Source organism: Pieris brassicae, chromosome 3 (assembly GCF_905147105.1).
Source record: "Pieris brassicae chromosome 3, ilPieBrab1.1, whole genome shotgun sequence".
In the NCBI taxonomy this organism is placed as follows: Eukaryota; Metazoa; Arthropoda; class Insecta; order Lepidoptera; family Pieridae; genus Pieris; species Pieris brassicae.
The window spans coordinates 5,750,264-5,765,621 of NC_059667.1; the positions used below are offsets into that span (position 1 = coordinate 5,750,264).

Below are 15,358 nucleotides of genomic sequence, written 5' to 3' on the forward strand. Positions count from 1 at the left end.
CTGAAATAAGACTTGGCTTAAAGGTCTCGTTACCAGGCCATAAAATTAAAAAAAAAATACGATTCCTGAGAAGTACTTGAAGATCAAGTTTATATATAATGTAATTAATTCACGTTTATATCTGTTAAATATTTAGCTCTCGCGTCATAGACAATATAATGCATTGACGAATCGATTCGAACTTTTTCCAAAACTGCTATATTCATCTTATTTTGAGTATCGACTGGCTAGATATGAGCCCATGAGCGCTAGATAATTTAAAATTTCCGTATTTCTCAGTTTGGCGCCAATCTGTTATTAGTATAAATAATGCGGCGAGTAAGAACCACACATTAGTAACCGGTAATATGTTTAGGATTCTGGAATCTTCTTAGGTAAACAGTTTTTATAATGCAGGAATCAGAGGATTTTAACTTCTCTTAAAAAATAAACAGTGTCGGCCTAGCCCTGGCTGGAGCGTGCGACTCTCATCCCTGAGGTCGAAGGTTCGAACACCGGTTATATAAAGGAAAGGTTTATATGCGCATTTAACTCTCGCTCGTACGATGAAGAGAAACATCGATCATATCAAGAAATAATCGTCGGCGTGTGTCGGTCACATAAGATTAATCTACCGGAGGTCTCACCCGGCGGAGCTTGACCGCGAGCCGCGCAAGCTGCCCGATACCACCACCGATCACGACATCAGGGCCAAGTCGAGATTACTCCTTGGCCCGCTCACCACCGGATTGACACCCCAGATATGACCCCATCGGCTGCGCGCAGCGGGTAGAGACCGCGTCTCCCCGCGCGCCGCAGCCCCCATCAAGGGCTATATGCCCGCCCCCGTACCGCCACACCACCTGAAGGGGGCACACGCCCCGAACAGGGAAAAACACCCCCCTCGCTAGGGAGGGTGTAGCAATTACTACGAACAATTATCACGAAACATACAGAAATCTGGGGCTCAGACTAAATACTAGTAATAGCACTGAGTAAGCATTAAATGTCAAATAAGGAAACAAATGTTTTGAGATTTAATAATTATTTCTGTTTAAAATTAAAATCCTAAAGTAATAAGTAGTACTATTTATTTGTAATAACAGTTTATTGTGTATTTAATGGTGCATAAAGCAAAACATCAACAATACAATACAATAATTGATTACGTCACAAAGGCAGTGTGGTGTTTTGATAGTTGTTAGTCATGAAATATAATTATTTTAGTTACCTATAGTGTGAAATACATATTATAATATTACATATTGCCTGCTTATTGCTAGTCCATCATACAATAAAGCGAACAATGTTAGTTTAAGAATTTCTTATTTAAACAACAAAATAAACCTAAAATTCAAATAAATAAATCACAGTGGTTTATATTAAAAAATATCTCATATTACACACATCTTCAATAGAAATCTGAAAAATTAATTAAATCATAATTATATTGAGTATTTTTCCATTGCAATCAACATCATTGTAATAATAAAGAGCAATAAATTATTCATAATTACTTTTTCTATTTATTATTCCTCTTAAGCAATTTCCCCAGCTTCAACCTAAAATTATTTTAATATAAATAGTCTATTACTAAGGTACAGTTTCCAATATTATAAGTGGTCCTTATAAATATTTCTATAGACAAAGATTGTTTTTAGTGAGAAGAAATATAGCAAAATGTGTAGACTGTAAACACACCAAACAATACCTGTATTGTAACAATATAGTTAATTTACTAGATTAGATCACAAGGCAAGAAATTTCTCATTTACATGTTTGTTTACACAAATGATCAATAATGGATATGATCAAGTCCAATGTGCTGTGTTATAGAGGTACCTTTTGAAGGTAGAACTGTTGGTAAACTAATTATTAATACATATAAAATAATCTTGAATGGTTTTTTACACTTAGTAAAGAATGGGAATTTAAAGCAAGTTTTGTACATGAATACTCCTTGCCCAAAAATCAAAACTAAGTGACTAAATCTTGTTCACAGCCATAACAGTATCACTGTAATGTATATTCTACTATATGACATCATGTAACCTTACTGTATGTTGTATAATATAAGGTCCTTTATGCAATTATCAACCCTTAACATGTCTTGTTGTTATAAACTTCACAACCAAATTAGTGATTTAAAACTATGCTATCAATACTTTTATAATTCTTTCTATACTTGATCTACACATTGGACAACTGCTGATATCTTTCTGTGAACAACTTTGACAACAACACATGTGACCGCAAGGCACAAACACCACCTGAGACTTACATTCCATACATATTACACACTCGCCATCCGGAGACATATTATTCTCTACCTGACTTAAGACTCCTTTTTGGGAATCTTCAGAAGGTAATGGTGGTGCACTTGTACTCAAAGACGTAAACTCATTTCCATTTTTACTCAGAACATATTTATTAATAGCCTTTATAATATTTTCTTGGTCTATTTTCAAGGATACTCCTGATAGTTTTAAGTCTTGGGCTGTGATATTTAATAAGGATGTATCAGAAAACAAAATATTAACCAAAAATGGTAAACAGTGTATGACACCCTCTTGTAATAGATAATTTACAAGAACTGGATCCAAGGATTTTCCAATTCTTAGTAGAGATGGAGGTGCACAATCTAACAACTTTTTATAGCTCTGCAACCAAAAATCTGTCTTATTATTACATTCATTTTCTGCCTCATGCAAAGTATCAATTAATTGCTTCCTCCTTTTATTTTTCTGAATAAAAAGGTCATCCAGTAAAGTAACTAAATGTATTCGCTGTTGAAGCAGTTGATTATAATTATCAACTATGTTAATTTTTTTCTTTTCCTGTTCAATAACACTTAATTTAGCTAAATGTGAAGAGACTAAAGATATCTCTTGATTTAAACTCCAGCTTCTGGCATCAACTTGGTCCAATAATGAAGATACCATGGCTTTCTGTACATCTTGATCCTCTAAAAGTAGTTGAACTTGACCTTCTCTAAGATGATCTTTTTCATTTAGTAATTGTTCCAATTTTCCATCCACTATAGTCTCTTGAATTAACAAGTTCTTTTTAACATCATTTAAATTATCTTTATAATATTTCATATACTTTCCTACTGAGCAGTTTTCTTCTAATACTTGTTGCATTGTTTTTAATATGTCACTTCTTTTAATGTTATCATAGTTTTGCCTAGTAATTTCTAACAAATGGTCATGTTCTAACTGCTCATGTGCTAGTTGTTGTTGAATGATTTCAGGCTTTAGTTTATCATATCCTATGAAGCTATTAATTAAACATTCAATATTTTGTTCTTCCTTTTGTATAGTATTTATTAATTTCTGCCTTTCTAGTTCTCTACCTTCATGTATTTTAGATATTTCTATATCTAAGCTAAGTTGTTCTTTTAAAACATTTGACAACATTTTTTCTCTCTGTACTTGATTTGCTTTATATATTTGGTCTTCCTTTTGCTGAACAGCTTGTTCTGCTTCTTCCCATGTAATTCTGGGTTTAGTGAAGAGGTCCACAGACGGATTTCCAACATAAGCTGGAAATATATTATCACTATCTGGCACAGGTGGTGTATAAGTAATATTTGCTTGAAAACAAAGAAATTTCATTATTGCTTCAGTACCCCTAATAGCAACTTCAGGGGGTGGTATGTGAAATTGTTCATAATCCAATTCAATTGAGCATAAATTTGAAGCAAGACAGAGTTCTATACAGATTTCATTCAAGTCTTTGTTACCTATAATAATAAGTTTACGTAAGCTTTGTAGTTGCCCCAAAACTGGATTTAATTTTTTTAAATTGTTTCTTGAGACATCTAGTATTTTGAGCGTTTGCAAACATTTTATTTCATCTGGCAAGTAGGTAATTTGGTTTTCTTGTATGTATAGTTCTGTGAGACTAAGAAGAAACCTAATATTCTTAGGTATTTGTGTGAAATTATTTTTACTGATGTTTAATGTTTTGACCAACTGAAGATCTGCTAATTGACCACCTTCTTCTAATGTTTTTAGCTTGTTATTTTGTAAATATAAGTAATCTTTACGAAAAACCTTACATATTGAAAATATTCCAGAAGGCAATTCTCTCAAATCGCAACCTGATAGGTCAAACTCCGGTTCCGGTGATTCTTTTGCCATATAGAGCTTTCGGTCCAGTATTGCACGACATTCCGACGAATTATGAGCGTGTCTATTAAACATCATTATTGTTCGGTTTACACCCGACGCAGCACAACCCATTAAAGTAAATTAAAGAGGATACAATGTACAAACTGCGTCATATAATATTTAACATTGTATAGTTTCATCGTTCATTAGCGACGTTACTAAGTTGTTGCCTAAATTCTAATCCTAAAATGGATGGCGGTAATTATTTAATTAACTTACAAATATTATTTTCACAAAGAGAAATGAAAATATATCACTACAGCGTTGATAGAAATTAGTACTGAGTAAGAGTAAATCAATGAACTGACAGATGGATCACAAAAGCACAGATCAAGTAGAGATGAATCTGTAAAGTGTCATTGTATTCGTGGGAAGGACAGACAGGGCCAACTCCACGTAATAAATAGCTCTACTCTGCAGAAAGCCCCAGCACTAAACACATGACTTGAGCATTGTCTTTATTTAGGCTGTGTATGTACTTAGTAACGGTTATAGATTGTGTTCTAGAATAAGAAAAAGCATAGAAATCGCGTTAATAGTAAAAAATATTTAAGACCATTATTTTCTAGTCCTCCTTATGCTTAAAAAAATAAAAGAAATATAAAATAAATCCTAAAAAGGAGACTTATGTTTGCATGGCTAAATTTTGCGTAGGTTGAAAGTGGTTGGCATCCGAGATAGTATCACCTTTGTCAACCTATTAATATTATAATTATACCTTAATTATTTATCACTATGATAGGGAATAAAATCAATTTGTCATAAAACCAGTTAAGCCAATCTGTCATTGGTTAGTTTTATCTATATTCTCACCATGTTGCCAAATCCCGTTAATAGATATACACGGAGTAATTTAAGCAAAAAAAGGAATACAGAAAAAAACAATGTTAAAAATATGTTATTTTGTACAGAATTATTGTGTTATAATTACTATCATTATTATATTAAATATTTTAAATTGTGCTTAGCACATTATTTCTAAAATAACTATCTATTATTTAAATAAATGTCCTGAAATTGTTGCATTTGCCGCTGACTTTCATTTGATGTAGTTTTATGATATTCTGGTGCGTTTAAAAATGATTTTGTACTTAAAAACTTTCCAGATTCTTGATAAATTAAAGAAGGAGCGTCATATAAATGGTCATGATTATATGGTGCATCTTCCTTATAAGTGCGTAATCCACTATAGTTATTTATTCTGTTTTCCTTGATTGGTGAATAATCTTGATTATTAGTTTGATACGCAATGTTTTTATTGTATCCGATTTCTCGTTCGTTATCATCAGTGTGATAACGGACACTGTCTGAATGGTCATACATATTTCCTTTGTTCCTTATTGCTAATATTTCTTCATCATCTTGGGGTTTATCAACAGGTTCTCTGTACCACTCACTTTTCTGAATCTGATTTAAGTATGGATTAGGTTGCATAAGATCTCGCATTGGAGTGTTATATTCATTGGAATGTTCATAGTCAAACTTTCTGGCATCTGACGGGTTTATCTTACTATTGACTACATTCGAAAATCTATGTAATATTCCTTGCAAATCGTTACTTTCATCTTTCATTTTATATAGCATAGTTTTGGTTATAGGAAAATCATTTATCTCTTGAGTAACTCCAAATCCTTGAACAGACATTGAAGGCATACTGGTTTTTTTCGCTCCGCTAAAATCATTAAGCTTATCATTATCATTCAATTTATATGTTTGTGCATCAGCTAGATTTATCACCACGGTTTTACCTTGATGATACCCTATTCCACGACCCTGAAAGGGTTTATTTTTGCTAGTTTTCTTTTTAAGCACAGGTGTCTTGGATGAGTCGTCTAAAAGCAGGTCGGAGTCTGCGTCACAATACATTTTGTTCAATTTTTGAACATCTTTTTGTGATAAACCAACTCTTTGGCCGATACTCGCCCCCAGCTGAAATAAAAAGTCGATTGAAATTTTAATTTCAAAATATATATGGTATAAGAGTGAGGTTTGTGTGGTAATTTTAACGTTTTTATTCGAATAGAATAGAAGTTTAGTTTTAATGCCGTTGTACGAGGTTCGCGGGGCCAAATACATTAAAATCACATACCCGTACTAGGAGATTACCTTTCATTTTATCAAAAAAATTACTTATTTACCAATTTTTTTAACTTAACACTACAAAAGAATCAGTGGAATACTCTAATGTTCTAAGTATTTTTTAAGACTGTTAATCATCTTTACCTGTTTTGGCACTAGAGTGTCCTGTCCATTGACAGAAAACGCTTTTTGACCGTAATGCAGTACACTCTCGTAGTCGTAGCCGACTCCAAAATCGGACACGGAAAAAGTGTTGTATTTGCGGAAATTGTGTCGAGCAGCTGAAACACACATAAAAATAAAAATATTACTCACGGGAAATAACCATCAAGTGAAATTGTCGTCTATCCTGTTATGAAAAAATACTTTACTTTCCTACGAGTCTATTAGCCAGGAAGTTTAATAATCCTTTTGCACATTCCAAATGAAGACAATATACCCTTCATAACCTATAACCCTTCAATCGAACCGAGATCACTCAGCCTGACTAGCTAATATCATATACAATAATATATACAATAAACCGCAATTACACATAAGTCATTATAAATAAACCACGAGTTTTTTAGTATTTTACGTAGAATACTACTCTAGCGTAAGTATACCTAGTCTTGCCATAAATATTGAAACAAAGAAAAAAAAATCTATTGCAAATATATTTTTTTTAACTTTTACAGCGTGTTAGTTTAATACATAAATATAAAACAATTTAAACGTCCGTTTACAACCAAGACTGTAGACCGAGCTTTATGACTCGGCGCCGAGTCTTGCTGGAAGGACCGTTCTTTGTTATTAAACATGGTGATGTTAAGGGGCTTCACTACATTCTCAAGTATGGTATCACAAAAGTATGGCTCAGTCGCTCCTTCATAGCTAATATCCCACCAAACCATCACTGAAGACGGATAGTGCCCACGTTGCACTCTGTATAATTGGCAAGCTTTCTTAGAGCTTTGAGTATAAATACGGTCATTTTGTTTGTTAAAATATTGCTCAATTGTAAAAAAAATATCATCCGTAAACAAAATTTTTCTGTGATCATCCTTTGCGTACCGCTTTAGTAGTTGTTTGGATTTTACCATTTTAACTTTTTTCGATTTTAACCTGTTAAACTATTGTCATTATATTTAAAAAAAAAGATACAATTTTACTTGAAACTGGCATAAAGTGAAAACTATTGCCATAATTATATTAAAAAAACTCTTGGTACACATGAAAATGAACCTAACGCGAGAAAATTTCTGGTCAATGATTTATTACGACTTTCGTTGTGGGCTTACTCAACAACACATCTATTATAGGCTGCGATTAGCATTTTTAATAAAGCCCCATCTCGTGCCACTATTCACAATTGGTTTAACGAGTTCAAGCGTGGACGTAGCAATCTCAATGATGATCCGCGTGTGGGACGTCCTTTAATAGCGACTACTAACGAAGATAACATCAGTGCTGTGCGACGCATGATAGAGGAAGATAAGAGAGTGACCTATCAGTAGATATGGGCAAACCTAGGCATCGGTATGAGCCGAATTCAAAAAATATTACACAAACATTTAGGCGTCAGAAAGCTTTGTAACAGATAGAGTCCCCATACTTTAACCAACGAACAGAAACACCTTCGCATGGACTGGTGTCGCCAAATGTTAGATAAGTTGGCGTTGACGTATCGAACGACGTTAAGTTTCGCGGTTATTTGGAGGGAAAGGTTAAATTAGCCTCCAAAAGACTTGGTGTGCTCAGCGAAGAGCGGTTCGAATCGTCGAGCAATCTCTCTCCGAGCGGCTTGATCCTTTGGCGTTGCGTAGAGATGTGGGGTCACTCTGCATCTTCTATCGAATTTACCATGGAGAGTGTTCAAAGGAGTTGTTCGGATTAATACCTGCAGCTGAGTTTCATCATCGGACGTCGAGGCAGAATACAAAATTCCATTCGTATCACCTTGACGTCCGCCGTTCCACGACTGATCTTTTTTCAAGGCAATTTTTGCCGCGCACCACCGGTATGTGGAACCAGCAGCCCACTGAAGTATTTCCGAACCAATTCGTAGGAAATTTGCTGGATATATTGCTATGAACCCGACACCAAAAGACAATCACCTCAGTGGTTGTTTCCTTTTGAGGATCGCCCAACTAAAGAAAGGAAGAAGTCAAGGAAAAAATATGATTGCCTCATTCTTTGGTCGGAAAGGTCATTTCGCGACAGTTGTGCTAGAAGATGGAAGCACAGTTACTGCAGACTGGTATGTCAATCGCTGTTTGCCTGTTGTCTTGGAAAAAATTCGACAGCAGCGCCCTCGAAGCAGGATCCTTTTTCACCACGACATTGCTTCAGCGCACTCCGCAAAACGGACTGTTGAATATGTGACAATGGCAGGTGTCGAGATAATGAGTCATCCGCCATACAGTCTTAAGCAGGCGCCCTGCGACTTTCATTTATTCCCAAGAATTAAAGATAACATTCGAGGTGTTCACTTGTACCGCGAAATTCGAGCCCTGAAGATGCGGCGGATGGCATTTTCGTACACCATGTTAGTACCCATGCTTTTCTCAGTGGTTCCATCGAATGCGACGATGTGTATAGAGAACGAAGACTTCGAAAAATAACAAAAGTATGGCAACTTTCAACATTGAGTGGTTTTCCATTTTCTAAACATTTTCAGTGTTACCTAGGTAGGCTACAAGTCCTAATAGATCTTTTAATATACGCGACATGGTTCTAGGTGCTATCTTTATCTCTCGATATAAATTCTTTTGCTTTCGGACAGGATTTCTTTGAATTCTTTCCCTTAATGCTTTGACCACCCTTTTCGTACGAACACTACGTGGACGGCCAGATCTTTTTCTGTCACAAATAGAAGAGGTCTCGTACCTTTTAATAGCCCGGTACACAAATATTGGACTAATACAAAGCGTATAGAGAGTTTTAAAAATGACTTTGTCTAATGCAATGACAGCGATTCGGTTCCCTTTATCACCCCATCCATTTTAATATCGCAAAATATTTTATAATGAATTAGCGCCAAAATGAGAAAACACAATGAACATTAATATAAAAATGACAGATTCTAAAGTCAAATGTAATTTATTTTTATTTGTAACAGTATTTATGGCCACACTAAGTATTAATATCTCTAAAGAACAATAATAAAATAAAAATTAATATAGACGCGTACACAAAATGTAAATAAATGCCTAGCCTAATCGACCTAAACAGGAACTAGGAGCGAATTAATATTCTACACATTAATTTAGATATACATAGCATGTCAATGACACGGTAACCTGCATCAAGCAAGTAACATTTACATTTGATCCATTATAACACCTGTATAATCTTAGAACAGAGCTATTGTGACATGACAATAGTTTTTACCTTGTATTATATTTTCCCAATGCACATTGATATAGTCGTCTCGATCGGGACTACTCTGCATGTGGTAAAATCCGAGAGTATGTAGAAGTTCATGAACAACAGTTCCGTGGCGGAAACAGCCACGCCCAACTGGGTGACGGCCAGATAAGTTAAGTACTTGGAAGCCGCCCTGGTAACCCACTTGAGAGAAGCACCCGCGCCTACTACCCTGTAAAGTTACAATGGGTAAAATCAACCAACTCATTCAACTATTACTTCAAAAACACTAGAAAATCTTCGTGTTAACATTTAATATATTTTCGTTTGCTAAAAAAATTACGCTTTGATATGATAATAACATAAATTTATCAGACTATAAAATTATAGTATTGTTTACCTGTATAACCACCGCATCACGATCGCCTTTTTTGAATGGAATGAATTTTACGCAGGAAGCGCGAGCCAAGTCGTCTAAGCCATCTTGAATGGCTTGGACTTGATCAAGATCTGAAATTAAAAAAAAGGTATATATATATAAATACTAAACTAGGTTAAATAATTTGTAGGTAAGTATGACAGTATGGATTACATTAATAGCAAGTATATAATTAGCGAATGTATATTACTTTAATAAAAATTACCAGTAGGCTTGTTAATAACGCATTTTTTATTACCTCATTTAAGAGTTCAAAAAATTATACAACAGCAGATACATATATATATATATATTTAAGCAGGTTTGGCTTGGCAGGCGAAACTTGAAGTACTACGTATGTTAATATTTACTAATCTAACTGTAATTCTATATTGGTATAAGATAAAGAGAGAGAAATACTTACTAAAGTGTTCTCGCTGTATGAAATAAACAACTTCATTGTTTGGCCACCGTTTTGTGCTATCAGTTAGTCCATTACGAGCAAGTCCCTCTACAACATTGGTGACGATCATACGACGCTGCCGATCGTTTAAAATTAAATCTCCTTCGAATTTCCCACTTTCTTCCCAAGCATTGTCAATTGGTTCATCTTCATCATAGTCTGCTTCGGGATCCTTACCTTGAAAACATAATTTAAGTGTTTTTGTGTTTTCATATAAAATTATTAATAATAATGTTTTTAAGATAATTCTATGAATTACAACAAATTCAATGCGTAACTAAAAAGGTTCGATATATTTCGATTGTATTTTTTAAAATAGATATTCACCATATAAGGACAGGTTTTACAACAAAGAGAAAGTTTTGAAATGTGTGCATATCTTTAAATACGATAAGTAACAAACTTACTTTTTAGATTTTGATCCAAGTGAGATGTTTCCTGTATGAAATTCGCAAAATCTTCTATTTCACTTTGTGACATAGATCCACACTTCACAATAAAAAAACACAAGAAACTCACAAAATATATCAACTTCATTGTCTTATAAAGTTAGATAACTGATGTAAAGTATTTTAGATTGTTTCATTAAATTGTGTCATATTAACGGTACACGTGAATATTTGGCAAAAAATGCACAGTACGAAGAACTTTTTGCCAACAAAACCCATCGAGGCGGGTCTGGGATTAATATAGCTTTATAGACAACCATTTCACAAGGTGTAAGCGCGCTACTGACTTGCGACAGTACTCGTGCCGTCACAGAAACGGAATACGCTCCATGCAAGAATTAATTGCCAAATTATTTGCACCACTTACGCCAGATACGACCTTGATAAAAATCTATTTTTATTTATCTTGTTTTATTTTTTAATGTATGTATACAACAGTAACAAATAGCCAACATTAAAATTTCTATATTTATCATAATACTTGTACAGATGAGTAATCAGGGGCTAAAGTTCTAGAAGATTTAAGGTTTTGTTAACCAGGAGATACCTCATTATATAATATTACCTGATATGCTTTACATATATTTTGAAGATTGAAAAGATATCTAGAATTTAGTCAGTACTTAAGGAACACACTTAGTGTAGTGTATCATTATTAGCGAGCAATAAGAGCAAGTTGTAGCAATATTTATCGGCAGTGGTCACGCTTTCACCCTAAATTGGCAAATTAAACGAGTGATTTGTATAAGAGTATAAAAAATGTAAGCTTACACTAATGCAACGAATGTTGCAAAACTAAGGTGTATTGTTGTGTGAGGAAAGAGATATTTGTAATTTCGAAAGAATCAATAGGCCAAGTAATTAATAAGGTATATAATGTAACACAACTCCTTTTCTATCTTCTAGTAAGATAGTGAGTCCTGAAATCAATCGCATCTTATTTGAAACTACAGCTACAGCTGTCAAAGAACTTTATTTTGTAAATTAAACACGTTTTTCAAAATCATAAATATTCAAATTTACATTAATTATTTACGTAGCATATCCTTCATCATTATCGCAGTACATTTTATTGAGCTTCACTATATCACTTTCCGACATGCCCTGCCTTTGTCCGATCTGTACATTTTCCTAAAATATCACAAGATTAAAGCTTGAAAAATGCAATGCATAAAATTGACACTTTAGGTAACGGTAAAGTATTTTATATCACACGAATAAGACGATAACGTTGAGTGCATCAAATTAGATTAAGTTATAGGAATATTGCATATAACCATCTCCGTGGCTTAGTGGTTAACAAATTGAGTGCACAGCCAGGTTATTCTTAATAATCTCTTGATAAAAATGAGAATCATTTTACCTGCAATGGGATAATAGTTTTATTTCCATTCTTGGAAAATGCCACTTCTGGATAATGCATGACGCTATTATAGTCGTATGAAACGCCGAAATCTGTTACAGTGTCATTGTTGTATTTGGCAAAATTGTGCTCGTGTCCTGGAATAATTAAAAATTAGAAAAATACTTTTTTCTTGATTTAAGGACATTTTTAGATTACTCTTTATTAACTCTCGCAGATTAAAAACAATAAAATAAGTTTTGATCCAAATGGTATCGTATATCTTTCTACTTACAAGTGACTTTTCAATGTAAGTACCATAAGTTCGTGACCCGACGAAAGTAATTAGTAGTTACTAACCTGACTTAATATTTTCCCACACAATTTCCACGTAATTGTCCCTATCATATGTACTCTGCATGTGATAGAAACCAAGTGTGTGTAACATTTCATGCACCACAGTGCCGTGCTTGAAGCATCTTTTAGACAGATTCAAGACCTGATTCGGTTCATCGTCGTCATCTTCCGTATTGAAACCTACATTAGAATAGCACCCTTTTGCTGAACCCTAAAATAATTTAAACATATATCAAAATCGCGCGTAAACACGATTTGACAGAGAAGAGAATGGGATGGGGTTAGAAGATCGAGTCATTAACGATCTCAGTAACCTATATAACTTTACGAGGTTGTATTAACTTACTTCTTTGAGCTTATTAAGGTTATTGTTATTATGATGTAAAAAATATCTCGTAAAAAATAATTAGAGCCACTGATGCAGACACATTACAAAGGCGTCTTTCTCTACGAGATTGGTGTAAAGAAATGTCTTTAACGTTATAAGTACAAACTCATCGCTCGTAAGCTACAGTATAGGTAAACATTTCATACCAACGCACAGCCATTGTTAGGTAGCCTTGCGCATATAAGCGACACTGCTTTTGTACGTAGTCTGAAGAATTGTCAATTACTACTGAATATATCCGCATATAATATACGTGTTTATAGATGAAAACGCTGTCAAAAAATCTAAAAGTATTTTACAGGTGTCTAAATTTACAACAACTTAGCACTTATCATAAAGGACTGTATTACTTTAACATATAATCATTGCAATTACTTTCTTTTGTACTTATTCGTATAAAAAGCTGCCGACTTTTCAAAAGGGACAATCATTTTTAGGAAAAAGTCTCGCCGCTTTATATGATCATTTAATCAAAGTCGTCAAACCAACACGCTAAAAAGTTATTAAGTACATACAGAAAATCATTTTTTTTTTCACTTCTATGGTTAAAATACGATGAAAGCATTATTCTTGTCGGTTTTGATAGAATTATTCAGTAAAAAAGTCATCAGAATTAAAGTTGAAAAATTAATTTTTGTTCTCTACTTATTCTATTCATTGTCTACCAATTGTTTAATAATAAAGTTTCAGTAGTAATCGGACACCCCTTACCATTATATCTTTAACTACAAGGAATTATATTATAAAATCGCGTTAGTGCAGAATCCTGAATATGCTTGCTATTTTAATTTGCAACCTACAATGAAAATCAACGATAATTTTTGGTCTGTTTTCACACTACCAGCAGTTACCTAGTGACGATATATTAAAGAAAAGTCTGTACATATCCAAAAAGTGAAACTAAAACTTTACGATCACAAGTAGTTTGGTTACTTTCGTTGGCAGGATTTTGAATAAAAAGCCTGTTTTGATTTGTAATATTCGCTAGTCATGTTTTTCATATGAATCACGTTAACTTCATGGCTTTATAGCAACAAAACAAGCTATTTGATAATCAAGCAACTCTATTAATTTCATGTGCGCACCCAAATATCGTAAAATAAATAATATTACTTTTGTTTTCCGAAATCTATTAATACATAGACATGTATACACTGACTGTAGAATTCTTACGAGTGAGGCCTTAGATGGAAGGTTATAAGGCTAGAGTAATATTATATATTTTATTAAACGACGTATCCTTTATTGTATATTATATATTTAGGTAAATACCTGAATTCTCAATGCATGTTCTTCAGATGCACGTGGTCTGAATTTTATGCAACTCTTATTAGCTATATCGGCCATGCCCTCCTCGATCATTTTTATTTGATTTTCATCTACGAAAATAAAAGCGGTTTTTGTCGACATTCATATTTTCAGTTAACATGAATGAATGATTTGATTTTTTAAATCTGCAGCAACTCTAAGGACTCCACTTTAGTGCATCCTAGGAAGGTCGATCAACTTAACTTGCCTTAAAAGAAACTTTTACGCTCATAACTCTTTGAAAACCTATATGTACGAATACACAGCTACTCAGTGTTATACAAATTGCTATAAATTTGCTTGTTATAATTGTAATATTCTATATATTCGAATTATAAAAAATATATACAAACCAAAATCGTCTTTATCAATATAATAAATAACTGTTTGATTGGGCCAACGCTTGGCGCCATCGAATAAGCCGTTTCGTTGATCTTGCGCGGTGTTTATTGCCCTCATTTGAGACGCACTGAGTACCATATCACCTTCAAAATGGTTACCGAATTCCGTTTCTGCATTAAAAAAATATATTGGAATATTTTGTAGCATGTTTTGTTTGTTAAAGGGAATTAAATAAAATCAAGTTAGCTTTTGCGTTATTACTAGCAAATAGTTACTCTAGCATAATTATGTATAAAAGTCTAACGTGTGATCAAAATCGTAAAAATATCTTATGTTTAGTGGATTTAAGAATGTAGGGTAAATTATTAGGAAAATATTCAACTCTGAAATAATGCAGTGTCTTACCATTGTCATCTTCTGTGAGCGGGGCGGCTTTGCACGTAGCAAGTAAAGCGAAAAATAATAAAAACATGTCCATTGAAAACGTTTGCGACACTGCGGTTTTTTTCTTTAAATTTCCTATAAATACGCCTGTCAAAAGCATCCTGCTGCTAATATTCGGACGACCTGTAGTTTAAGATATGACGATGTAGTCTTATCAGGACTCTACGTCTAGAATATTAAGTAACCATAAATGAAGGCTTCCGTTACACTTAGCATTATATGATAAGGTAATATAGACATTTAAGGACTATGTAGACATATCAAAA

General features: G+C 33.7%; 3 protein-coding genes across 4 annotated transcripts; all 3 read right to left on the reverse strand.

Annotated features, from left to right (window-relative positions):
- Positions 1-362: 362 nt before the first annotated feature.
- On the reverse strand, positions 363-4,583 carry LOC123707100 (E3 ubiquitin-protein ligase LRSAM1-like). The gene has a single exon (XM_045656893.1). The coding sequence runs from the start codon at positions 4,224-4,226 to the stop codon at positions 2,130-2,132; it is 2,097 nt and encodes a 698-aa protein (XP_045512849.1). The 5' UTR covers positions 4,227-4,583; the 3' UTR covers positions 363-2,129.
- Positions 4,584-5,005: 422 nt separating this feature from the next.
- Positions 5,006-11,205, reverse strand: LOC123707669 (seminal metalloprotease 1-like). 2 transcript variants are annotated; one of them, XM_045657940.1, is made up of 7 exons: positions 10,870-11,205; positions 10,424-10,639; positions 9,982-10,091; positions 9,606-9,813; positions 6,378-6,514; positions 5,903-6,083; positions 5,613-5,826 (listed from the first exon to the last, which is right to left on the reverse strand). In XM_045657940.1, the coding sequence occupies exons 1-7, from the start codon at positions 10,997-10,999 to the stop codon at positions 5,762-5,764; spliced, it is 1,047 nt and encodes a 348-aa protein (XP_045513896.1). In that variant the 5' UTR covers positions 11,000-11,205; the 3' UTR covers positions 5,613-5,761. The 2 variants fall into 2 exon arrangements, with proteins under 2 accessions (XP_045513895.1, XP_045513896.1); XM_045657939.1 differs by having other exon boundaries at positions 5,006-6,083.
- Positions 11,206-11,943: 738 nt separating this feature from the next.
- LOC123707761 (seminal metalloprotease 1-like) lies at positions 11,944-15,121 on the reverse strand. Its single transcript, XM_045658099.1, has 6 exons — positions 15,054-15,121; positions 14,660-14,818; positions 14,271-14,377; positions 12,614-12,821; positions 12,275-12,411; positions 11,944-12,042 (listed from the first exon to the last, which is right to left on the reverse strand). The coding sequence occupies exons 1-6, from the start codon at positions 15,118-15,120 to the stop codon at positions 11,944-11,946; spliced, it is 777 nt and encodes a 258-aa protein (XP_045514055.1). The 5' UTR covers position 15,121.
- Between the last annotated feature and the right edge of the window lie 237 nt (positions 15,122-15,358).